Here is a 27,773-nt window from a genome sequence, read left to right as displayed (position 1 = left end):
GCATATTTTTCATCTTCTGATGTCGTGATGATGTTCACTTGAGTTCTATTCCAAGTTCACTTATCATTTTTCTGGTTTAGCTTCCCCTCTCAATGCCTGTGAGTAATTATGTTCAGATTATGGATGCCATCATGATGGGTATAGAGACATTCTTTAATAACGTGGCACATTAATGAAAGATGACTATTTAAAATTTAAAATATAGACATAGCCATGGTACTCTTTTATATTGCTTGCCTGGAGTAATGTTAATGATGTTATAAGTTTGGGCTCTCTTTTTTATGTTTTATATTTTAATTATTTTTAACAGTCATTTTTAATTTCTAGTTGATATAGTTTGACTTCAGTCGTTTTCTAAGCCTCCTTTTATTCATAAGTACTACAATTATAGGTATGTGTTTTAGTATTTTCAATCACATGTGTTTTGATATCTTATATTACTAATTTATATATTCACACTTCTTTATATAATTCTACTTTTAAGCACCTTCACATTTTTATGTATTATATTACTTAATGCACTATCGCTGTTATTATCCATTCTTATCTGTATTTCATCTTTTTACTTTATGGGTTTTATGTTTTATATATTTACTAGTAAAAAAGGCCCGTTTCGTAAACAAATGAAACGGGCGCTAGCAAGGTTTTAGAGAGAGTGAGAGTGTGTATATGTATGTGTGTGTGTCTGTGTGAAAGAGAGTGTGAAAGGGTAGGGTGAAAATGAAGAGACAGCAGTGAAATTTTACAAAGGTCAGCTGAACCATTTGAGGCGTGTTTGTGTGTCTGTGTGAGAGAGTGTGTATATGTGTGTGGGTGCGTGTGTGTGTGAGATAGAGACAGTGTAAGTTTGTGTGTGTACATTATAATTGTACATAGCACTGCACAAACATTTGAGGCAGTTCTTGCCTTTTCTCCCCTGCCGCCCCCTCCATACCCAACGATTCTTTCCTTGTCTTCCATCCCCTCTGTGTCCCGCGTGTGTGTGTGTGTGAGAGAGAGAGAGGTGCTAGCAGTCCCTGTGATAGTGGCAGGTCAGTTGCTCATTATAGCCAGTTAAGAGTGAGTGTGTATGTGCTGGTTTTTTTCCTTCCCTCCTATGCCCTCCGTGTTCGTTGTTTGTGTGGAGAGCAGAGATCTATATGGTGCATAGCTAAGCTAAGGACGCATTCTTGACTGCAGTGTTTGTTTTTCGTGGGTTTTTGTTGTATGCTACTCCTTAGCTGTCGGATTTTTGTGGAATAGCGATGTTGAATAGTGATTTTGTGTTCTGGTAGGGCGTTTTGTCAGGGCGAAGCACATACCGTGATCTTAAGCATGGCGTTTTGTCAGGTGAAAGCACAAATTGGAATCGGCTTCCTGCGAGGTTCGTCGTCTCCTTGTTGTTCTGGAAGTGCCCGGTTGTGTTCTTCCTTCTGCTCCCTTGTTCCGTAGCATTGTTTCGTGATTGGTCCTTTTAGCGTTGCTGTTGACGTTGCGTAGCAACTGTGTGCTGCTGGTTTTCATTGGTCCGCGATGTGTCTCACATCACGCACCGTCGCTTAGTAACGGGATCGCGATGCGATTGGTTGAGTGTCATTGGTCCGCCCTCGACGTCTTGACGTTTGATGCAGGGGCGGGGCAAACACTCATGGGCGAATTCCGGGTTTCACCACCATGCAATTAGAACGTTGTGACTTGTGGAGGCTTCAGAACGTTGGAGGTGCGTTTTATATAGAGAGATATTTAAATATATAAATGTATTTAGATTTTGTTTAGATTATGTTATATTCGTGTTTTAGTAGGACCCCTGCCGAAATATGGCCCATGTTGGGTCTTCTATAGCTGGACTGAGATATTGACTATGGAAAAATAAAATTGATGGACATCATCATTTTTGTACTACTTTTACTTATTCACTTGTATTGTGGTGACTTCCACCCTTATTTTGTTTTTCATTATTCAGATAGCCCTGCAAGAATGATCACATGAGTAAAATACCCCCAAGATACTGTGAAGATACCCCCAAGCCAGAGCACCAGGCCTTCCACACCCACCAGATTCTTACAAAGGCCAGAAGTGTGGAGGATGTCCACACATTCAGCGATGTGGCAATAAAGGAAGGAGAAAATCCTTTCTTTCTCATGCTGGCTTTCATTGACCAAGCTGTAAGGGAACCCAATCTTCCATGAGTCCCAGTTTTCTCGCAAAGGGAAGTGGAGAACTGACAAGGAGCTGAATCAGGTCTCCATACCAAGGGCAGTGATACCAATCTGGTGCAATCAGAATGACTAGAAATGGGTGCCCAGCAATCCTGCCTATTACCTGACCTATCAGGGGCCACGGGGAAAAATGCATAGGGGCTGAAACTCAGGCCACAGCTGATCCTGAACATTCAGCCCCACTGACCCAGGCTCCTCTAGCTGAAAAACTGAAGATATTTGGAATTCTGGCAAGTCGCCATCAGATCAAACACTGGGACTCCCCAGTACTCTACCACCAGGCGAAAGACTTCCAGACTGAGCTCTCACTCCCCAGGTCCAGGTCAGGTAGCTGAGAGAAAATCCACCTGGATGTTGTTCAACCCTGCTAAATGGGGCCATTGAGAGTGCCAGCAGATACAACTCTGCCCATGCATACTGCTTGTCAAAACTCCAAGGACACTGCAGTGCTCCTGGCAGCTCCCTGTTTCATGACATACACCAAAGTCATGTATTACTTCAATGCATATGTAGTGCACAGGTTTGAATTATATTCACTGCTGTGTCAAATGCTCAACTTTCAGCAGGTGTTCAGGCAGTGAAAACCAAACTACTGTTTGGAGACAGAGAGAGAGACTGTCAGTCACTGACAAATGCTGTGAGACTTATCAGTGACTTCAGTGACAGTGCAGCTGAAAATATGTGGTATACTTTTGATAATCAGTAATGCAGTAATGTAGATGTGCTAACTGGTTAGTGCAGGAATGCTCCTGACACACCCCCTCAAAAAAATTGTGTGCAGTTAGCATGTGCACATTTTGAAGTTACCACTGGACACATGAGTGTGAAGCATGGAACTCCATTTTTAGCTATGTTAGGTGCGCATTAGTGCCTAACACAGCTTAGTAAATGGACCCCTTAATAATTCCAGCAAACACAGTAGCATGTGTAGGATTGGCAACTTTTCTACATTTAAAGGGCAATTCTCTAACTGGTTGCCTGCATTTACATACCACTTCCATGCATAAATGTACAGAATGCTAGCAGTTTCACAAGTAAGTGTATACTTATGCATATAAGTAGCAGTAAAGCGAATAAATGCTATTCTGTAAGGGCACACAGAAGTGGTATAGTGTGTATATGCAAGAGGTGCGCACAAGTGAGCAAGGATACCACTTATGTGTGCAATTTACAGAACCCTCTAAGTTACATGCACCCTTGCCACATTTAGGCGACCAGTTACACCAGGTCTATGACTGGTCTAACTGCGGGCACATAAATGTAAGGCGTGCTGATGCCAAGTTACACTAGTATTCTATAATGAAATCTAGGCACCCAGATATCATTACAGAATAAGCTCTCACCATGTGTAATCAGGGTGTCGAAAAGGAAGCACCCATTTATAGAATTGCCCCCTAAAGCCCAATTTAATTGAATAACTGCTTTTTAACAAGCAATTACTGGCACAAATTAGATTTAACTGGAATTTACGTGCCTAAATTTTATGCACAAGTAAAAAAAAAAGGGGGGTGGCATGGAAACGGGAGGTTTATGAGTGGAATGGGGGCATTCCTTTCATTTATACGTGTTGTTTTAGAATGGGGATACATGCCTAATTTAAGAATGTACATTTGCACCATGTTTTAGTTGGTGCGATTCCCAGGTGTTAGCACTATTCTAAAAACTGCGTCTAACTTTAGACGTGGCTTATAGAATAGCACTTTTTCAATGTGTATTTTTTGGCACCATATATAAAAGCTAGTCCTTAATGTGCAAAAATCAACATTTTGGAAACAGAAATATCTGTACTTTTGTCTTCTATGAGTATGTAGAGAGCTGATTGCTGAATTACATTGAACATTTCAGATTTAAGAATGCTATTTATGCATTCAGTGAATTCAACGGCATAATTTTTTACTTCTACAGCTGTCTGGAAAGATTTTATATTCCTCTAAGTGATTATGGATTTCCTGCACAGAGAACACGGATGAATTTAGGTTGACAGCTAGCAAGCAATTATCAATTAAAATCTTTACCTCGTCAGCAATTGATTTGCTCTGTAGAACAAATTCTTTCCTGTTGGTCTGAATTTCAGGTGGTTGTCAACAGATTTTCCAGAAGTCTTCAATTCAGATTTCTCAACTTTGTCACAGCTTCATATGGGTTTTATGACTGAAATGACATTTTAGATAATCCAGTTTCCATTCATTACTTTTTTTGTCTGAACTCTACTCCCCATTAACTTCTGCTTTCAAGCATATTCCACAGATAGCATCACCTGTTTCAAGGTATGCAAAAATATATGAACTGGACGTTACAGTCAGGTCTGGCATATCAGTCTGAACTCTATGATCTGTTAACCATTTCTTGAAGGTTAAACATGTTTTCTTTGTGAGAGCACCACATTTATTATCTTCGGCTTTGTGTTTTAACAGTTTTAAAGGCACCCCTGCAACAAGCCAAATACGTGCTCCCAAAATGATCTACAGACGTACAATGAATTGCACAGGACAACAATGGTGTCTTAAGATTTCTCTGCTCCAGATCTGGCTAAGTAATGGTGTGATAAGAACGGTCTCCCCTGTATGATTACTCTTGCAGCAAGCTGAACATATGTTCCTCAAAAGGATCTTGCGGATGTGTACAAAGAATTGCATGGGACAAGTATGGCATTTTAAGAACTCCTTGCCCAGAATCTGGCTGGGCTGATGATGTGAAATGCATGACCTCTCTTGTGTGATTATTCTTGCAGGAAACTGAAATTTTAAGTCCCTAGAGGATCCAGAGGTCTTTTCTGTGTTCATGGACCTAGCTGGTACAGTGGTACAATACATGTGGTCTGCTCTGTGCACCACTAAAAAATAGTATGTGCTCAGTAAGGTTGCAATGTGTGCGCACTCACACAGTTTTGAGGAAAACACTGGTCCAGGGCCTCCCACTCTGCCAGTCCCACCTGTGGTAGAACCTTTAGAACCTGAATGGCATTTGGATGACCTAGCACACCAACAAAGATAAGTGACAGTGGTATCCATGAATTAATTATGGATTTTTGGAAAAATTGCATAAAGCAACAAAATATTTGCATAAAGTAACAAAAAACAAAAAAAGTAAGAAAATAAAAACAAAAAGATATACATAAAGGAGGTTTTTAGGCTGATGAGGAAGCCCACCTGGCAAACTATAAAAGCAAAAAACAGCCGAGCATCTGAAGCCTTTTCCTCCATAGAGAAAGTAAAGCAGTAAGAAAGCAGAGATAATAACTTGTTCAAATTATATTTGGAAGATTTCTATAAGCAAGTTTTCACCCAGTTTATTGAAACATGGAATTTATTTACTCATGAAATTTATACCCCACATTAGCCCGAAATAGACTCAAATTCAATGTGGCTTACCAACAAACAATAAAGTGAATAAAACATAACGCACAGAACAAAAAACAAATTACAATAAGTTCAAGAAGTAAATTAATACATATGCAGTAAGTAACCATGGATTTAGATTATTTCAAGAACAAATAATTAAGGGTGGATAGGTGAGAGAATAATTAGGCAGGACTAGATGGGAAATGAGATTAAGAAATGGGTGTGGGTAAAATTCAAATAGAGTCCCTTGTATTCAGAAAGGCCAGACTGAAGAATAAACAATTGATTTCCTGTTTACCCATTCCACACCACTCAGGACTTTGTAGACCTCTACGATATCCACTTTCAGATGTCTCTTTTCCAAGCTGAAAAGCCCTAACCTTTTAAGCCTTTCCTCATATGGGAGGAGTTCCATCCCCTTTATTATTTTGGTTGCCCTTCTTTGAACCTTTTCTAATTCTGACATATCTTTTTTGAGATAAGGCAATGAGAACGACACACAATAGTCAAGGATGAGGTTGCACTATGGAGTGATGCAGAGGCATTACAGTATTATTTGTCTTACTTTCTATCCCTTTCTTCATTTTTCCTTGCATTCTGTTTGCTTTTTTTGGCTGCCACTGCACACTAGGCAGAAGATTTCAGGGTATTGACCATAATGACAACTAGATCTTTTTCTTGGGTGCTGACTCCTAAGGTAGAACCTAGCACCAAGTAACTATGATTTGGGTTATTTTTCCCAATGTGCATCACTTTGCATTTGTCCACAATAAATTTCATCTGTCATTTGGATGCCCAGTCTTCCAATTTCCTAAGGTCTTCCTGTAATTTTTCACTCTCTGCATGCGTTGTAAAAACTTTTAAGTTTTATGTCATTCCTGGATTATTTATATGTTAAATAGCACCCTAGTACAGATCCCAGGGGCATTCCACTATTCACCCTCCTCCACTGATAGAAATGGTCATTTAACCCTACCCTCTGTTTTCTGTTTCTATCCATTAACCAGTTTCTAATCCACAAAACAACATTGCCTCCTAATACACAGCAAGTCTCTCAAAAGCTTTATGAAAATCAGGATACACTACATCAACCAGTTCATTATTCTCCACATGTTTATTCAGGCCTTTAAAGAAATGAAGCAAACTGGTGAGGCGAGACTTCCCTTAGCTAATCCATGTTGACTCTGTCCCATTAAAACATGTGTGTTCATGTGTTCAGTAATTTTATTCTTTATAATAGTTTCCACTATTTTGCCCTGTACTAACAGTCTTGCTTGTCTATAATTTCCAGAATCACCCCTAGAACCCTTTTTAAAAACCGGCATTACAATGGCCACCTTTCAATCTTCAGATACTACAGATGATTTTAATGACAGGTTACAAATCACTAACAGCAGAGCAACAATACCATATTTAATTTCTTTCAGTACTATGGGGTTTATGCCATCCAGTCCAGGTGATTTAGTACTGTTTAATTTATCAATTTCTCTCAGTACATCTTCCAGTTTCACTGAGATTTGTTTCAGTTCCTCCGCGTGGAGGAGCATTTTTGAAAGGGACGTCCAAGTTTTGAATTGGACATCTTCACAAAACTTCCTGATCCAGGGGCGGGGAAACCCATATTTTCAAAACAAGATGGACTTCCATCTTTCGTTTTGAAAATACGGTCAGGGACGCCCAAATCCTGAAATTTGGTCGTCCCTAGATTTGGTCATTTCTGATTTTCGGTGATTTTCAAAACCAAGGACGTACATCTCAGAAACAACCAAATGCAAGTCATTTGGTTGTGCGAGGAGCCAGCATTTGTAGTGCACTGGTCCCCCTTATATGCCAGGACACTAACTGGGCACCGTAGGTGGCACTGCACTAGACTTCATAAATTGCTCCCAGGTACATAGCTCCCTTACCTTGTGTGCTGAGCCCCCCAACCCCCCCCCCCCAAACCCACTACAATAGCCCTTACGGGTGAAGGGGGCACCTAGAAGTGGGTACAGTGGGTTTGTGGTGGGTTTTGGAGGGCTCGCTGTTTCCTCCACAAACATAACATGTGGGGGGGATGGGTCTGGGTCCGCCTGCCTGAAGTGCACTGCAGTAACCACTAAAACTGCTCCAGGGACCTGCATATTGCTGTGATGGAGCTGAGTATGACATCTGAGGGTGGCATAGAGGCTGGTAGGACATATTTTTACAGATGTTTTTTCAGGGTGGGAGGGGGTTAGTGACCACTGGGGGAGTAAGGGGAGGTCATCCACGATTCCCTCCGGTGGTCATCTGGTCATTTCGGGCACCTTTTTGAGGCTTGGTCGTAAGAAAAACAGGACCAAGTAAAGTCGTCCAAGTGTTCGTCAGGGACGTCCTTTTCTTTTCCATTATTGGTCAAGGATGTTCAAGTGTTAGGTAGGCCCAAGACCTGCCTTCGCTACGCCTCCGACACATACCCGACACAACGGATTGCAGTTGGGGACGTCCAAAATCGGCTTTCGATTATACCGATTTGGACGACCCTGGGAGAAGGACGTTCATCTTCCGATTTGTGTTGAAAGGATGGGCATCCTTCCCTTTCGAAAATAAGCCTGATAGTATCTCATTGGTTGTCCTCCTTTCACCAGATCTTTGAGATGCTTATTATATCTACCTTTTCATTTAATACTATATACTTTAATTTTCCCAATCTTATTTTTTAGGCTTCTAGCATTTGTATATTGATACTTCAAATTGTGTTAAAGGTTGATAGGGATAATGTACATCCTTTCTCTGCTGTCCCCTTAAATACTCCTGGCTTTCTTTCACCACTGTTGAAACCTCTCTATTGGGATTCCCTAAATGTCCTTAATTATGTGCCCCTGGGTGACTGTCGGCTCCCCCCCCCAATTTTAGTTTAAAACCTGCAGTATCTTCTTTTTAAATGTTAATGCTAGCAGCTTGATTCCACCCTCCCCCCTTTTCTTTATAGAATAAGCTGCATATAGGTGTGTTTTTGGTGTTTAAAAATAGAAATCCCTTTATAGAATCACCCTCTGTGCCCAGCCTTCCCTGTTCTTCCATGAGGTGGTGTTACCTTGTAGTTAACCTTTGCATTTCTACTTTTTATTTCATTGTTAAGCCTTCAGGCCTCCTTCTATATTGTAGTCTTGCTGTGGAGTTTGCAGTATTATCGATTTTGCCTTTTCACTCTCTTTTTCCATGTTTATTACCTATTTTGATTAATGGTATCAATTTCTGCTTTCATTTCTAGTCAATATATTTCCTAGGCTTAATTTCTTTAAAATTCAAATAATAATAATAATAAAAAAAAGTTTACCTTCAACTTTTAGGGGCTGATATTCAGCCGGCGAGAGGCAGCCCTCATATGCGCAGCAGTCAACGCTGACCCAGGATATTTAATGTCAGACCATTTCCGGTGACCGGCATTGATTATCTGGGGTTTGTTTTTGGCTGGCACTAATTTAAGCAGCTAACCAAATATCCAATGTTGGCCAGTTAACAGCAGGCAAAGATAGGACTGGTATTTATGCTGATTTGCCAGCTAAACTTAGCTGGTCTGCACTAAATATTGCCAGTTATCGTGTGATAAAGCTGGTTAACTTTTCAGTACTGATCAAAAATATTCAACGCTGAATATTCGCAGGCGTTGAAACGCTATTTAACCAGTCAACAGTCTGTTCTGGCCAGTTAAATAGCTTTGAATATTGGGGGGGAAGCCGCGCTGCCGATTTTCGGTGCGGCAAATGAAAGGAAGCCCATTCGATTTCTATGGGCTTTCTCTCATATGCCGTGCAGGAATCGCTAGTGTGGCTTTGTAAAAGAAGAACTTAGTGAAAGCCTGAGGGTAGCATAACATCAGAAGTAGTAAAAAAATAAAACTAAACTAAAAATAGTGAAATGAATAGATTTTTCTAATGCTGATTAATAACTTATCAAATTAAATACTTGCAGATCATAAAAGGTTAACTAAAAGCACAATGGCTGCAATGGAAAAAGAACAAAACAGAGTAAGAAATAATATCTTAATAAAAGCAAAGGACTAATGCTTCTATAATAAGATTTCTAATGCACTAACACAGTTCATTATATGCTCATATAAAATGCTGACTTAAGACTTAACAATGAGTATTTAATGCTTTCTACCATTAGAAAACATCAACAAGAGTTGAAACCAGTGTGTTTTTTCTAGCAAAAAAGGTGCCAGTACTCAAATGATAGGCCATGGGGTGATCACTGAGGGACCCACCCCACAATAGCCAGGCCCCTTGCAACCAGTCACAGAATCTGTGTCAAGGCAGAATTGGTGTGTAGAGACTGAGCTCAACTTTGGGACCATGGGTCAATTTTAGCAGACAATGGAAAAGGTGCCGGTGCTCAGTACCCCCAAGTACCCCCTCAAAAAAAGCCCTGGTTAAAACTTAGCATTTGTGATAAAGTAGATACATGCATGTCGCTGTTCATACAACACAAATAACTGATATCATGTTCATGCAGATCAGAAATCAAGAAAGTATCCAGCAGCTCCCTTCAAAAAGAATCACAAAGGTCACAGATGGAAAAGTAACCAAGCTAGCAGTGCATTATAAAAGCTGGATGCAAGAAAACTGGACATAGTGGTGAAGGAGAAAAATGTTATTAACTGAATTGATAATAGAGGTATCAGTACCAAGCGATTATTCTGTGGATCATGTGGAGAAAGAGAGAAGTTCCTCAAGTATACCAATGCAATCAGAGACCAAGAAAATACAGAAACATTTCTATCCCTTTTGGTACCACAGGCCTGACTGAAAATAATTTTCAAGTACATCTGAATAACTTGCTTATTACATGTTAGATCTTATGAACACCCCACTTGGATCTACTTCACACGTATTACGAGACTACTCACAAAGAAATATGTGAAGGTACAACAACACTGTTTATTCAAGAGAGAAAAGGGATCTATCTCATCCTAACTGTGGCAAATTGAATATCAATCTCTTAGATGCACACAGGGAAAAAGTAATCATTGATCCCCAAAAAACTCCCAGATGCGGGTTTTCTGTTATTTTTTTTTTAATCCAAAAAACAAAACTCTTGCCCGTCTGGCAAAAATCCCCACAACAATTGTAGAAAATCAGAACTTATCTTAATCATACAGTGTCCATGCAGCAACCACAATGTTTTCCATGCATGGACACACTGTATGATTAAGATAAGTTCTGATTTTCTACAATTGTTGTGGGGATTTTTGCCAGACGGGCAAGAGTTTTGTTTTTTTGATAAAAAAATATACAAAAAACAACAGAAAACCTGCATCGGGAGTTTTTTTGGGATCAATAATTACTTTTTCCCTGTGTGCACCTAAGAGATTGATATTCAAGTTGCCACAGTTAGGATGAGATCCCTTTTCTCCCTTGAACAGTGTTGTTGTACCTTCACAGATCTTATGAACCGCAATGCAAATACTACAGCAAACTTTAGGAGTAAATTGGTACAAATAATATGGCAAGTGTTAGGAGCAAATTTGAGTGACTGAAATCATATGCCACATACCCTGGCTTACTACTACTACTACTTAACATTTCTAGAGTGCTACTAGGGTTACGCAGCGCTGTACAGTTTGACAAAGAAGGACAGTCCCTGCTCAAAGGAGCTTACAATCTAAAGGACGAAATGTCAAGTTGGGGCAGTCTAGATTTCCTGAATAGGGGTGTAGTGGTTAGGTGCCGAAGGCGACATCGAAGAGGTGGGCTTTGAGCAAGGATTTGAAGATGGGCAGGGAGGGGCCCTGGCATATGGGCTCAGGGAGTTTATTCCAAGCATGGGGTGAGGCGAGGCAGAAAGGGCGGAGCCTGGAGTTGGCGGTGGTGGAGAAGGGTACTGAAAGGAGGGATTTGTCTTGAGAGCGGAGATTATGGGTAGGAACGTAAGGGGAGATGAGGGTAGAGAGGTAAGGAGGGGCTGCAGATCAAGTGCATTTGTAGGTTAGTAGGAGAAGCTTGAATTGTATGCGGTACCTGATCGGAAGCCAGTGAAGTGACTTGAGGAGAGGGGTGATATGAGTATATCGGTCCAGGCGGAAGGTAAGACGTGCAACAGAGTTCTGAACGGACTTGAAGGGGGGATAGATGGCTAAGTGGGAGGCCAGTGAGGAGTAGGTTGCAGTAGTCAAGGCGAGAGGTAATGAGAGAGTGGATGAGAGTTCGGGTGGTGTGCTCAGAGAGGAAAGGGCGAATTTTGCTAATGTTATACAGGAAGAAGCGACGGGTCTTGGCTATCTGTTGGATATACGTAGAGAAGGAGAGGGAGGAGTCGAAGATTACTCCGAGGTTGCGGGAAGATGAGACGGGGAGGATGAGGGTGGTATCAACTGAGATAGAGAGTTGAGGGAGAGAAGTGGGTTTGGGTGGGAAGACGATAAGCTCGGTCTTGGCCATGTTCAGTTTCAGGTGGCGGTTGGACATCCAGGCAGCAATGTTGGATAGGCAGGCCAATACTTTGGCCGGGGTTTCCGCAGTGATGTCTGGTGTAGAGAGATAAAGCTGGGTGTCGTCAGCATAGAGATGATATTGGAAACCATGAGATCAGATCAGGGAGCCCAGGGAAGAGGTGTAGATTGAAAAGAGAAGGGGTCTGAGGACAGATCCCTGGGGAACTCCCACAGAGAGCGGGATGGGGTGGAGGAAGAACCATGAGAATGTACTCTGAAGGTACGGTGAGAGACATAAGAGGAGAACCAGGAGAGGACAGAGCCCTGGAACCTAAATGAGGACAGAGTGGCAAGAAGTAAGTTGTGATTGACAGTGTCAAAGATGGCGGATAGGTCGAGGAGGATGAGGATGGAGTAGTGGCCTTTGGATTTGGCAAGGAACAGGTCATTGCAGACTTTGGATAGTGCCGTTTCTGTCGAGTGTAGGGGGCGAAAGCCGGATTGAAGCGGATCGAGGATGGCATGAGAGGAGAGAAAATCAAGGTGCGTTCAAGTATCTTGGAGAGGAAGGGTAGGAGGGAAATGGGGCGGTAATTGGAGGGACAGGTAGGGTCAAGTGATGTGTGACTAGGGAGTGGGTTCATTGCTGTCAAGGTATAGGACAAAACTAATTCATTTTAAGTCACTGCCCCCAGCAGAAATTTTATAAAATAAATACCCCAGCAACAAAGTTATGTTAAACCCAGCATTTACAAAGAAAAACAAAAAGGACACACAGTTAAAGCTAAGCTTTTCTATAGTATTTTTATAACTAAAGATTTAAGGGTCGGTATTCAAATTGGTGGGTAGGAGAGGATCTTACCAGCTTAAATCACTTGGGGCCGGCTATCTGCCAACATTCATCAGCACTTAACTGGGCAGTGCTGTTGGCTACTAGCACTTACTGGCCATTTCAGAACATGGCTGCACAGGGGCATTACGGGGACACAGTTGGGGAGAAGCCAGAAATTATGCAGTTGCCGCCAATATTTATTGCCAGTACCCATACAACTAAGTAGACATATAGAGCTGCACAAAATGTAGTCCTAACTGTAACCCCTAAGGAGATGCCTCTGCTGCAGAGCTGGGTGTGGGAGGATATCCTGGGGGTTACGGTTACTCTGGCAATAGGAGCTAGTGGAGCTGCCTAAGGTGGGAGATGCTGTAATTGATTTCAGTAAATATTGTTGATGTTATAAGAATATGATTGACTGTGTTTATATATGGGGGTGAGGTTTGGATGGTATAAAACCGCCTATACTGGGAAGAGCAGGGTCTTTGGTTGTCCACATCCACAGCAGAGTCCCAAGAAGTTAAGCGGATGTCCTATCCTGGCATAAGAAGCAGGGGCTGCAAAAAAAAAAAAAAAAGTGGATTGTCTCTGCTTAGTAGCAGAGTCAGATTGAGGCAAAATCACTAGGGCTTTGGGGCAAAAAGGATTGGAGGACCCCAACAATGAAGCAGGTGGACAACCTGCTGAAGACTTAGGTGGATGAGGAGTACTGCACCTCAAGGAGGCGGATCGGCGAGGAGGGTCAGAGCTGAGATTAAGTCCGACAGTTGGGAAAGAACCCAGCTTAGAGACAGTGAAAGCAGCCCCAAGTTGTTCTACCCAGCAGGATGGGTTCAAACCCTCTGGGATTGGGAGAAATAACTATGGATGGAAGGAAAGTATTCAACCTATTAACAATTTGGATGTGTTTGCTAGACTATAAATTACAAGAACTGTTCATATGAGTTTTCCTCTTAATTAAAGTTGAACTGTTTTGTTTGGGGGGGTTTTTTTTGTTTGTTTTGAGCCTACAAATAGGTGGGAAAATGTGAGATATAAAAAAATAAATACAACCCTCTGTAGAAGTGAAATTTATGGAGCAGAACTGACTGAGAGACCGAGAGATGATGTCAAAAAACCCCTAGTCCACTGGGATTTAGCCCTGCACCCAGCCTAAACCCAGCTCATTAGACAACATTTTTTGTAAATACTGGTCAAGATATCTACCTTGAAGAGCTTAGCCAGCATCCAGAACTGTTTGAGTGGGATCAGGATCACATAACTATGCACATTTAGCTATGAGGTACCAACACTAAATATCGTCCAGTACCCACATAATTTCCAGGTAGCCAAAACCAATGTCCCCATTTCTGCACCAAAACAACCAAAAAGGAGTAAAAAAAACCTCACGAAGCCGTGAGAAGTGAAAAGAAGACAGTGAGGTAAATCCAAGGAGGATAACAAGGAAGTCTTTATTGAAGATGCTTAAAAAATGACCCGACATGACCATGTTTTGGCCCGAAGGCCTGCCTCAGGGGTCTTGATAAATCCCTGATGTTGTATTATAGTACTCTACAACAGGGAAATTTAATGCAAGGATCTGACTGTAAAAACCCTTCGGTTATCCTCTGTCTTGTAAATACGCTAACAGTTGCCGTGTTGTTGGCTGTGGCTAACAGTGGCCGTGTTCAGGGATCAGAGGGGAAGTGGCGTAGGTTACAGAGTCAGTGGTTAAGTACTGCAAATATCAAAGATAAAAAAAAAAGTGGTGGGGGGGAAGCTAGCTGTTATTTAAAAACACACACACACACACACACACACACACACACACACAACAGTTCATGTGGGGCATTCAAAATGCAAGAAATACACCTAAAGGTTTAAGGAAGCAAAGCAGTTGTTGGTGAGGGAGAAAAAAATTAGTTGCATGGACTCTGTGTAAGATTCTATATTTTGAGATTTATGACTCCACCACCACTTTTTTTTTTATTATATATTGCATGGGACTCACAGGCCTAAATAATATGGCTTGAGCTTACCTTATTCCATCTGTTTTTGAGTTTTTTTTTTTTTTTAATTCCCTATTGGGAATGAGAGAGGAATCTGGATATGGAGTTGGTGGGGTAGGGTGGGTGGGGGAAGGATTCCTTTAATTTCAGCCAGTTCTGCCACTAGTCTAGCAACCTCCAGAGAGCTGACACAAATAGAGGAAATCAACAGAAAGTCTTTCTAAAAACTGCTACCCATAGCCATCACACTGCACTGCTCCTCCTATCATTTTCATCTCTCTTCACCTTTTTCATTTCTAACTTTAATTTTAGAAAATATTGTTTTATTGAGGATAGCAGTGATGGTAGAAGCCTAATGAGCAAATATTCAGAAATATTCTGCTTTTCCTTCTATCAAAGGTGCCTATAAAAGAACAGATGGGTAGTGGGAGAGGAAAGGAGGTACATACATAACAGCTCAGACCAAACTGGCTAGGTTTGTATGCAAGAAACAAATAAGTTTGTGCACTGCCACAATAGTCCCTGAAGCATGAGACTGCAAGGTAAGTATGTTGCACCAAAGTATCCATAGATTGCCTGTCTTTACCTGAAGGCTTTGGGCTTTTATCTTTTCCAGGAGCACTTGAAAACACTTAGTGAAGTCAGTAGAATCTTGATCTGGTGTCTCTATCAGTTCACATCCCTAAACACCAAAGAAAAGATCCAAAAGATTGACAAAACTGTTCAGTTATGTTGCTTGCTTCAAGGGACTAAACAATAATTGGTACTAATGCTAGCAGAAATATTAATTAAAGCAAAACATTAAAAATAAAGTGACATTTTTATTGGACTGACTGTGCAGTTTCTGACCAGCTTTCAGGGGCCAAAATCTCAATCTTCAGGTCACTACAGTAGGAATAAAAGACAATTTATTTTGGGCCCTGCTATACTTAATGATCCATGCCACCTAGTTAGGTAGGGAAACCTCTCTTTAAATGTATATGTATTTTAATCTACTTTAGCATTAATTTTCATTTTTGCTAATACAGTACAGTCTCTATTAACCGACCTTCGCTGCTCTGACCATGCAGCATATCTGACAGACCCCTGGTGAAGTCATGCAGCTTCTCTATCTGTTTTCCAAACCCGGGACCCTACTTTTCATAGGTGCCAGCTCTGTGGGTGCTATGGGTGCCTGAACACCACCAATATTACTCCCTGCAAATCTCTAGATCTGGAGTAGCAAGCACCATGTTGCAGAGCTACAAGAAAACACAGGAAAGAAGTGCTTCTGTATCCTAGTTACTGCTCCTGCCTCCAACTTCAGCCTGTTGGCCTGCTCCAAGGAGGTTTAATGACAGGAGATGGCATAAGCCTATCTAGCTTATTATCTGGGCTGAAGGCAGTGGGCAGAGCTTGCCACCATGTTGGCCACAGCAAAACAATAGCAATCACTATTGAAAACAATAGCAATCTTGTGAGGTTTATATTATTTTATTAAACGTTTTATGTTTTGCATTTTCTCTGTTAGGAGGGGATCAGGGAGTGGGATGTAGGGCTACATTATTTACCCTGACAAAAAAAAGAGGACACAAAATAAAATTCAGCCCTGCCCCACCCTGCCCTCTTCCATGCCCCTCATGCAACCTACCCCACCCCACCCCACCCCTGCCGTGCCCCTATCCCACCCCTGCGCTGCACAGTCACCACATTTTGACCCCAACCCCCCCCCCCCCCCCCCCCACTAAGAAAGCCAGATACTACAAACAGTGAAAATACTGGTAAAGTAACAAATGCATTTTCTTCCGTACTCTGCTAAATATAAAATGAAAAAATGTACATATCTAAGCATTTCATGAGCATGTCCCCCTTTCTTTTCCCTCCCATCCATGAGCAGAATATCCCCCTCTCCTCTTTTCTCCATCCCCTTCCCTCTTTTTCCTCCCCCCTCCCAATCTTTTTTCCAGCTTCCCTCTATCCACTTTTTTTTTTACAGCTTCCTCACTCCCTCTCTCTACCCACATGACTCCATCCACATCCCATCCCCTCCCTTATCATGCCCTGGTGGTCTAGTGGTTTTTTGGGGGCAGGAACCCCACTCTTTCCTGCCTGGTGCTGCCCCTGACCTGCTTGCTGCCAGGGTCACTTCAAAATGGCTGCCGAGACTTCAAGCAATGACCTCGCAAGACAGTCTCACGAGGCCAACACTTGAAGTTTCAGCAGCCATTTTGAAGTGGCACCGGCAGTGCAGGGCAGGAAAGAGTGGGGTTCTTTTCTGCCCTGAAAAGGCCACTAGACCATCAGGACACATCAAGGTACGTGAGGAAAGGCCACCCTGAGGCCCACCCGCAAGCGTGGACAAATGGGCAGGCTGGAAAAACCTGCCCAGACACTCCATGGTGCCCTTAAAAAGAGGACATGTCCAAGTAAACCTGGACATATATTAACCCTAGTGGGATGCAAGGGGAGTTTGGGGGGGGGGAGTTTTTGAGGGGTCTGTGAAGGGGGGAGGGCTATACCTCATTCGACCATAACATAACCTTGTATTTGTTAACAACCGACTGGCGAACACCTTTACGGTATTATGTAAGCCACATTGAGCCTGCAAATAGGTGGGGAAATGTGAGGTACAAATGTAACAAATAAATAAATAATCAAAATGTATTTGTCAGTGCTCCAGAACTTGGTTTGGTATTTACAATGCTATACTGTGGATTTCAGTGCTGTGCTATATGCCTTTATTTTTGCTTATGATGACAATAAAGATATTTCTTATGACTGCCTATATGTTTTTTTTTTTATTTGACAGTTTTATTTATTTGAAAGCTTCTCATATGTAAATATATATCATGAAATAAAATTGAAACTCATTAAAACAGCATTAAAAATTTATTTTAGCTGGTATAATGGCAGTAATAAACTCTCTGGGGCCAATATTCAGACTACAGGAGTTGGACCAGCTAACTTCTGTGGTGAGTGCTGAGCCTAGATATTCAATGCCGGGACGTTTCTGGTGACTGGCATTAAATCGCTGGTTAAACGAATAAGCTGATATTCAGACTTTGCTGGTTATCTTTAAACCGGCAAAACATATCCCACGTTTTCACGCGGCCAAACATGGCCACTAAATCAATTTTAAAAATTGGTGGATAGCAGGTTAAATTGGGCAATATAACTGGCTATCTGCTATGCACTAACAAGGGATACTCAGCAGAGGATAGCAACTTATCCTCCGCTGAATATCGGTGGATAGCTGGTTAAGTGCTATTTAACCAGACAGCAACCATTCTGGCCGGTTAAATAGTGCTGAATATCAGGGGCTTTGTATTTTGTGCTCATTTTTCTACACTGTTCTATACAATACGGTAATATTTGGACAAACCTCAGTGAGTATATCGTGTTTCCGGATGGGTTCATCTTACCTGTTGTTGTAATCTGCTTTGGGAAGCCTGGTGTTATTAAGATGGAATATATTGAAATTAAATGGAAGTAAAATTAAATTCTCCTTTCATTGGGGCACATGGAATCACATCTTCACTTCATCTCTTTTGTAGAAGTTTACATTTTAGATACACAAATAGATTATTCTCATTTGAGCATGTTTCAGGGACAAGTGGTTTTATAAGTCAAAATAATAAAAATAAATATTTGGTTTGTTTTTGAGGCTTGGTCGTAACAAAAAATGGACCAAGTAAAGTCAGCCAAGTGCTCGTCAGGGACACCCTTTTTTCAATTATCACTCAAGGACACCCATCTGTTATGCACGCCCCCGTCCCGCCTTTGCTACGCTTCTGACAAGCCCCGGGAACTTTGGTCGTCCCCACAACAGGAAGCAGTTGGGGACGCCCAAAATTGGCTTTCGATTATGCCGATTTGGGTGACCCTGAGAGAAGGACACCCATCTCCCGATTTGTGTCGAAAGATGGACGACCTTCTCTTTCGAAAATAAGCCTAAAAGCAGTCCAAAACAAGTAAAGTCAGAAACAACACAGTTTATACCTAATTGTTCAACTATCTTTAAGATTCACCTTTGGATTTAAAAAGCAATGCCATGTGCATGTAAGGTCTGGATAAATGAAATAAAACAATCAAAGTTTGTTTGTTTGGTCTCATTTGTTTAAACATAACTAAATGGGCTTGCCCCTAATGCAGTGCACTGATTTTCTTATATTTTGTTCTTGTGATGACTTATACTGTGCCAAAACTGAAAACTCTTCTTTCTAGTTGATACTAAAAGGAGATCATTGTGAACACTATCCACCCTAAAAGGTTGTTTTGTGGCTGTACATGAGGAATAGTGATATTGCATTTAAATAAGTGTGTATTTTTGTTCCTACTCATGCATCCAAAGGTTATATAAAACTTTGAAGAAAGCCAGTTAATCATTTAGGGGTCCTTTTATGAAGCTGCGGGGGCCTGTGCTGTCATCGGTGTGCGTCAAAAATACATGCTAATGTCAGCACAGGCCCCCTTTTGCCATAGCAGGTAAAAGGCAGTTATTTCTTTTTTAAAAGAAATGGCCATGCAGCAAGCGAAGCACTTGCCGCGCTCCCATTTTGGGGGGGGGGGGGGGAGCACTTACTGCCACCCATTGAGGTGGCAGTAAGGGCTCCCACGCTAACCCAGCAGTAACTGGACTGGGCGTCTAAATGGCAGATGGTGTTTAATGTGAGCAAGTGCAAAGTGATGCATGTAGGAAAGAGGAACCCAATTATAGCTAAGTAATGCAAGGTTCCACGTTAGGAGTCACCGACCAAGAAAGGGATCTAGGTGTCGTTGTTGATGATACGTTGAAACCTTCTGCTCAGTGTGCTGCGGCGGCTAAGAAAGTAACTAGAATGTACCTATTATTAGGAAAGGAATGGAAAACAAAAATGAGGACGTTATAATGCCTTTGTATTGCTCCATGGTGCGATTGCTCCTCGAATACTGTGTTCCATTCTGGTCGCCGCATCTCAAAAAAGATAGTGGAATTAGAAAAGGTGCAGAGAAGGGCGACGAAAATGATAAAGGGGATGGAACGACTTCCCTATGAGGAAAGGCTAAAGCGGCTAGGGCTCTTCAGCTTGGAGAAAAGACGGCTGAGGGGAGATATGATAGAGGTCTTTAAAATAATGAGTGGAGTGGAAAGGGTAAACGTGAAGCGTCTGTTTACTCTTTCCAAAAATACTAGGACTAAGGGACATTCAATGAAACTACAAAGTAGTAAATTTAAAACAAAATCGGAGAAAATTTTTCTTCACTCAACGTAGAATTAAACTCTGGAATTTGTTGCCAGAGAATGTGGTAAAGGTTAGCTTAGCAGGGTTTTAAAAAAAGGTTTGGACAGCTTCCTAAAGGAAACGTCCATAGACCATTATTAAATTGGACTTGGGGAAAATCCACTGCTTATTTCTGGGACAAGCATCATAAAATGTTTTGTACTTTTTTGGGATCTTGCCAGGTATTGTGACCTGGATTGGCCACTGTTGGAAACAGGATGCTGGGCTTGATGGACCTTTGGTCTGTCCCAGTATGGCAATACTTATATACTTAGTTGCTCACCAGACTTCAAAAATAAAAATATTTTTGTAGTGCAGGAAATGGCACGAGCTGGGGATGGAAACTACTGCCGGGCTGCTGCGGTAGCCTGGTGGTACTTCCATTTTAGTGAGCGGTAAGCCCGCGTTGGTCTTACCGCCACTTTGTAAAAGACCCCCTTAACTTATTAGTGGAACATAACCACAAAGGCATGGTATGGTCATATTTTCACTATGCTAATACCAGAGCCCAACTAAGGAACAGGTTATTTTGAGTTAGTCTTTACTGGACCAAACTTGCTTTCTTTGTGCCATCACCATCCAGTTGGATAGGTAGTGCCTTAAAAAGTGAAGGAAAAAGGATTGTTTTTTGACAAGCAAACTCAGGTTCAATGTTCAGGAAGACAGAATAATAGAATTCAATAATGTCAAAGATGGATATGTCTGAAACATTTAACAAAGTCATATCAGTGGTTTAGACTATACATAAACTGGCATTTAGATGTGTATGATGCACACATGTCAAAATCTGAATTTTACAAAGCTAGGATATACACATCAAAAATTCAAAAATGTGCATATGGCAAGGGGACACAGTCTGGGTGTGTTTTGGGCAAAACTAGGGCCAGCCAAAAAATAGATATGAAGTCCACCTTTCAGAAAGGAGGTGCACATCTATCTCCAAAACATTTCAACATTGGGATTTACACTTGCTCCCTTGGATGTCTAGGTTTTAGCAGAGTGCCTCTTTTGTGCATTGCTCTACTGGAGGGATTGGGGGAGATCACTCTGTTAATCCTGCAGTGTCCCATCCCGCCACCCCCCCCCCCCCCAAAAAAAAAAAGCAGCATCAGCAAAGGATATCGGGCTCTGTAACAGCTTCAACAACCTAAATGTGTACGTTTGTAAAATGGATAGTATACTTGTCTTTATCTGCTTTCATTTTATGTTTCTATGTTATTGAAAAGGTGTGAGCTAATAAAAAAAAAAAAAAGAAAAACAACATTATTTGCTTATATTATATGATATACTTCAAATGGACCATGGGATAAAGTCACATTTTGTATTTTAAAACAAAGGTCATTCATAGCACTCTATGAAAGAACTTGCTAAGAACGAGTAAAGCAAATCTGTTATATAAAATTGCAATACAAGAAGATTCCAAGGATGTAAAATAGATATCTTGTATTATAAATTATAATAAGAATAGCAGATTTAAATGTTCCCTCAAATCTTAAGGTTTCTGCAAGGCTTTTTACTTTTCATTCTGTACTTGTGTTTTGTATCTCAGTAAACAATGAAAAAAATTAAATGATCATCAATTAAATTTATGACTGTCAAATGCTGGGGCATACTGGGAGTAGTGGTGGTTCAGACAGATCTGTCATGGGCAAGTACCGAGGGTCTCAGTATTATCTTCTGATGGAGGGTTGAGGAAGTGTGTTTTTACGATGCATTTTAATGCTTTTATGGACTGTATTAAGTTTTAAATTGACTGTAAATTGCATCAAGGGAGTGGTATATAAGAGATAAATAGAATGAAAAATATCACATTATAAAACTACATTTAAAATGGTTGCTTTCATTTTATTTTTTAAACCACAGCAGATTGGCTTAAATTGCTTACAGGAATCACTGCACGGTATACAGCTATGTTCCAAATGGAGCACCTTGTGACATTTCAGATGCCAGGATGATTAAGAAATATAAATTTCAGATAAGAACATGATATGCATTAATGGAGGTTGAAAATAGCATTGGAAACTGGATTTTAGCTGCCATTTATTCTCTAGTATAGGGGGAAGGCCAGCAGACTTTTTAATATGATGCTTTGTCCTCTCCCTTCTGGGGCTGGGGGAATGTGAGAATGAGGGAGAGGTGCTGGACCAGAGCTGAGGGAGCATGAGAATGAGGGAGAGAGGTGCTGAATCGGGGGTGGGGGGTGGGAAGAGGGATAGAGGTTCTGCATTAGGGGGGGTGTAATCCATTGGGTTGGTTGTGAGCCCTTGGGCCCTGGCCGAACCCAGCAGAGCGCCGACCCACCACCACCACACACCCCAGCTACCCAAATACCCCTAAGCTACCCTCCCCCGCAGTACCTCAGGAAGAAAGGGAAATAGGCACACAGGCGGGCCTCGCGGCCGAACCGGAACCCAGGCGCGCAGAGCCACTCGTGCGGGCCTCAAGGCCGAACTGGAACCCAGACACACACAGGGAGGGGTGAAAGAACCCCCGAGGGCCCCCAAAATGCCAGACACGCACTAAACCCCAGCAATAGGGCAGAGGGAGTAACAAAAAGAACCAGAGCGGGGCCACACCCTCCCAGGGGCCTAGTGCAGGACAGGGAAGCTAATACAGCAAGCCAAAAGGGGTGAGATAGCCCCCAGCCAGAGGCACAAGACACAAAAGGGAGGCAGAAAGCCCTTGCCTCAATCCCACTGAAGACAGAGGCAAAGACACAGTATACAAAGTGCACAAAGGGTTAAACTCACTGAGCCAGCAGACCCAGGGAAGAGAAATCCTTAGAGTAAACAAGAGAAATCCTTAGAGTAAACAAGAGAAATCCTTAGAGTAAACAATCAAAGAGAAAGCTCCTGGCCCTACTGAACAAACACAGTCAGAGGCAGGGACACAATACACACAGTACACAAAGGGTTAAACTCACTGAGCCAGCAGACACCAGGAAGAGAAATCCTTAGAGTAAACAATCAACTGGAGAGGAAGCTCTCAGACAAGCAGCCTAGCTGAAACAGAGGCTGAACAAATCCCAGCCCCCACTGACAAACATGCAGCTGGCTTCCCTCAGCGAACTGCAGGCAGAAGGAAAGCCCAGCTGGAGGCAAGAGAACTGATTACTCACACAGGCACATGCTGGCCCCCAGCTAACACAAACAGAAGGGAAAGGAAAGAAATCCCAGAACAGGAAAACTCAGATCAAAGTCAGAACACAACAACGTACTGACAGAGAACTGGACGGTTTTTGTCACACATGGAATGTAACGCCAAAGCAGCGCAAGAAGCAACATGCAGGCTTAAGCACTCCCCACTGACGTCAGCACAAACCCTGGCAGCCAATCAGAAGAGACGTCCCCCTTCTCTCCCTGCCAAACCGGCAGAATCATAACAGGGGGCAAGGAGGGAGAGAGGTGCTACATCGGGGGGTGGGGGCAAGGAGGGAGGAGAGGTGCTACATCGGGGGGGGGGAGCAAGGAGGGAGAGTGGTGCTGCATCGGGAGGGGGCAAGGAGGGAGAGTGGTGCTGCATCGAGGGGAGCAGGGCACGAGAGCGATACTGCATCAGGAAGCTGCACTGAGGAGGGGCAAGGATGGAGAGCAGTGCTGCATTGGGCGGAAAGAGAGAGAGGTCCTGCATTGGGTGGCAAAGGGGGAAAGCGATGTTGCACTGTGGGGGAAATTCTTGTATATACAATCCTCCTTTCCTTTCCTCCACTTATATACACTGTCAGCTAGCACATTTGCTTATTTCCGATCTGACGAAGAAGGGCAACCTTCGAAAGCTAATCAAGAAATGTATTAAGTTATGTCCAATAAAAAAGGTATCATCTTATTTTCTTTTCCATGTTTTATTTTGTTTGATTTCTATCGATAACCTTAAGAGTGGACTAACACGGTTACCACACTCCTCCACTTTCCTCCACTGTCACTCAATAGATTTACACTTCTGTTTAAGCGCTTGTAAAGTATCAGTATACCAAGGATTATCTAATTTTCTATTCTTCTTCTTTCTATGCAAAAGTGCTAAGTTGTTTAACACTTCTGAAGTAACAGAGTTCCATGTTTGAAACACTGTCTGAGCACCAGAAGAAATTAAATCTAATTTAGCTGTAACCTCATTCCAAAAAAAGATTTTTATTTGGATACTTCCAACCCATAATTTCTATCCTTTGATTTCAATCATTTTCAGGCATAAATAGTTTCTCAGATACCCTTATATAGAAAGTAGAAAGATAACGATCAGTCCAGGTAACAGATTCCCAAGAAATATTGCCAACTGATGATTCATGTCCATTACCGTCAGAATACGCTATAAGATCTAACATATGACCCTTTTTATGTGGTGTTCTTAATGGACTTAACAATAAATTCAATGAAAGTAAAAAAAAAGTTTAAAATTGACATTTACATTAGAATTATCTTCCAAATAGAGATTCAATTCACCCAATATTATCAACTTTAAAAAAGGGAATAATGACTAATACCCTCAATTAATTTACACTGAACTGAACTCCACACCCCTGGTGGTCTATATAACAGCAAGAACTCTATAATATTCCTACTACCATTATTTAAAAATTGACAGACTATATATGCCCAGTTTGCATCTATCAATTTTTCTCCAAGTTTAAAACTATAAAAACCTATAAATAAAAGCAAGACCATCTCCCTTCCTATCTGATCTGAATGAATAATTTTATAACTAGTTGGACAAAATGACAGAATTAAAGGGGGACAAAGGTAAGGGAGCTAGGTCTCTGTAATAAAGATTAACCCTGGCTGCCTGTCCTTAATCTATTAAATCTATTTTGTTACACGCTGACCCCCCCCCCCCCCCCCCCCGGATTCTATATAGTGCGCCTAGAGATCCACACCAAAATCCAGGTGTATTCTATAACAATGCACGTAACTTAATCGGCTTAAGCTAATTAGCATTGATAACTGCACTTAAGCAATAATGAGCACTAATTGGCAATAATTAGAATTTGCACGCACAACTCGCTAAGCGTATTCTGTAATGCAGAGCACCTAAATTATTCTCTTTGTAAATTTGTTTATTAACAGCACGGAACAATCAAGATACATAAACAGTTGCAGAACAAAGTCATGATATTGTAGTACAGATATGGTTCTTTCTTGAAAACAAATCCACATAATATAACGCAAACGCCATCAACAAAAGAGATCTGCGGCACCAACATAGTACATGCTTGTTACGTTCTGCTACACTCCTCCAGAGGTGCAGCCTGCTCATGCAGGGTATGGGCATTCGAGGATGTGGCGGCCATCTTGGATGTGGTATCTCCAGGCTAGGACAGCCATCTTGGAGTTGGCATCTCAGCTTGTGGCAGCCATCTTGGCGTTCAGCAGCTTCAGGAAGGAAGCCCGTATTTGGGCGTAGAGCATCTCCTCTGATGGGGTGGCCATCTTGGAACAGCTGCACATGGTTGAGCCTAATCCCTGCACTATTTAAAGCCCCGTTTCCAGTCCTTCCTTGCTTTGGCTTCTATTCGCATAGAGGTTGTGGTCTTCTTGTGTTCCTGACCTCGGATTATTTACTGACTTCACGCTGTGTTGCTGCCTGCACAGACCTTCGGACTGATTCTTGACTTCACGCTGTGTTGCTGCCGGCCAAGACTTCGGACTGATCTGTTTTTGCTGCTTCGCTGACTCCTTGCTCCAGGACTGTGTCTGCGCTCCCGCTTGTCTGGTCAGTGGTCACGCAACCCTGCTGGTTCCGGAAGTCCTGCCGGCCACTTAAACCCAGGGGCTCAACTCTTGGGGGACAGTGGCTAAGTGCAGGTGAAGCTTGGGGTTGTCTGGCTGCCTGACCGAGCGCGGTGGCACTCCATCTTCGCCGTGCTCAGTCGGGGCACAAGGGCTCACATCCCCAATCATAACAATGCTAATGTTAAAAGAGAAAAATCTCCATCAAAAAGCCTACTCTAATTTTTACAATAGAACCCCCCCCCCCCATACAATCACACTCCCTGTCACACCCACACATTCCATTTAATTCACAACCCTTACATACAAGTCCTCTCCCACCCACCCAGTTATCCCTCCCATCCCCTCTACTCCTATCCCATTTGTAAAAAAAAAAAAAAAGAATATAGTAAACTGAAAGCATTAATAATAAATCTGAAACATTCAGAGGTGCCTGGAGTATTAACCCTCTCCAGAAAGATACACCAAACAGCTACATAACCCTTTCTCTCCACACTGGGGGAAGGTTGATAAGTGAGTATCTGAAATTGTGCAAACGCTCTCATTTTAGCTATCCATTGCTGCAATGGAGGAGATTCTTCTGAATTCCAGTATCTTAAGATTAATTTCTTGTCCAGGAGGGTGGCATTATAAATGAAACGACATTATGATGGGGACAAACCCTACGCTATCAATGTCTCCTAAGCCCTTAACAGTAACATTCCATAATCCCACTCAAACCGATTGCATAAGATCTCTTCAATCATTGGGCGAGCTTGACTCCAAATAGCAAGATGTGAACACTCCAAAAAGGAATGCACATTACAATCACAGATATGTTTATATTTAATGCAAACATCACTCTCCCATAGTCCTAATAATGCTCTGCGTGCCCTAGTCAAGTAATATCTATGCAAGATTTTATATTGAATTTTCCTGTAAAGAAGATTTAACATAAGCATAAAGAACCTCAAAATGTGCCACAAACTGTGCTTCAGAAATTGTTTGATTAATATCCCCTTCCCATTTAGCCCGCAGGGCATTAATGCCCGGTTAAGTTGTGCTGTCTTAATAGGTTTATACCAAAAAGAGAGTTTATTAAGAGGTAATAGTGTCTTATGAAGTTGAAGGTCCAAAGGTCCCAAAGACCAATCCACTGAAATATCCTTCTTGAGAGTCTCCCAATAGTGCCGAACTCAAAAGTAAGAGTAAAGGTACTTGTGAGGGAGCTTCCATTTGGCCTGAACTTGTGAAAAGGAGGGAAATTACCCAATTCAATTCCAAAACCTGAACTAAAGAACATCCCTGCATTACTCAAATCTGAAACACCGATCGACCCCATCCAGGAGGGAAACAAGAGTTGCCTCCATATGCAAAAAGGGAGACTGTCCCGGTGCTCAGCTTTCAAAGTCTGCGCCACCACTGTCATGCCCTATGCATAGGAGACAGGAATTGGAATTTGAAGCGATACCACTCAGCAATCCTATCCTGGGCATGGAGTAAGTTAAAAAAACTGAAATGGTCGATTTCACCCCTCAACCCACCCTGGAGAGAAAAACTTCAGATGTCCCATGTAACTCTCATGAATTCACTGTATAATAGCAGTCACATTATACACTCAAATATCTGGGAGATTAAGACCCCCTCGGGACTTGGCCAACAATAGTTTATCCAGGCTAATTCGAGGGGCCCGGGCTTGTCATATGAACTTCGAGATAATGGTATGAAACTTAAGCTCTTCTCTCTGAGCCAGCCCAATCAGCATAGTTTGAAGGGGATAAAGCAACTTAGGTACCATGATCATTTTCACTAGAGCAATTTGACCAAAGACAAAAGCAGATCTTTCCATGTCTGACAAAGCTTCCTATGTTATCTATTTGCCGCAAAATGTTAGATCAGTAAATAACAGCCGGGCTGGTACTAAGATATATACCCAAATAGGTTTTCTGGTAGGTGGAATGGTCAGTGTAGCATGCCAAGGCTCCACATTCTTCCCCTCCAGCAAAAGGCGTTCCAACTTATCACAGTTATCTCGAAGGCCAGAGACTGTTCCAAAGGCCCTATCTATAAGGTAGGAT

At 42.0% G+C, this 27,773-nt stretch overlaps 1 protein-coding gene across 6 annotated transcripts in view; it reads right to left on the bottom strand.

Annotated features, from left to right (window-relative positions):
- The window catches only part of TPK1 (thiamin pyrophosphokinase 1), a 453,486-nt gene that overhangs the window by 167,818 nt on the left and 257,895 nt on the right, over positions 1-27,773 (bottom strand). For all 6 annotated transcript variants that reach the window (XM_030203717.1, XM_030203723.1, XM_030203748.1 and 3 more), the window contains one exon: positions 15,343-15,438. In XM_030203717.1, the coding sequence (XP_030059577.1) occupies positions 15,343-15,438 (96 nt within the window). The remainder of the gene's footprint in view (positions 1-15,342; positions 15,439-27,773) is intronic.

This window comes from Microcaecilia unicolor, chromosome 1 (genome assembly GCF_901765095.1).
Source record: "Microcaecilia unicolor chromosome 1, aMicUni1.1, whole genome shotgun sequence".
NCBI classification, from domain to species: domain Eukaryota; kingdom Metazoa; phylum Chordata; class Amphibia; order Gymnophiona; family Siphonopidae; genus Microcaecilia; species Microcaecilia unicolor.
Note: the sequence above shows the minus strand (reverse complement) of the source record. Positions and strands in the feature narration are given on the sequence as shown.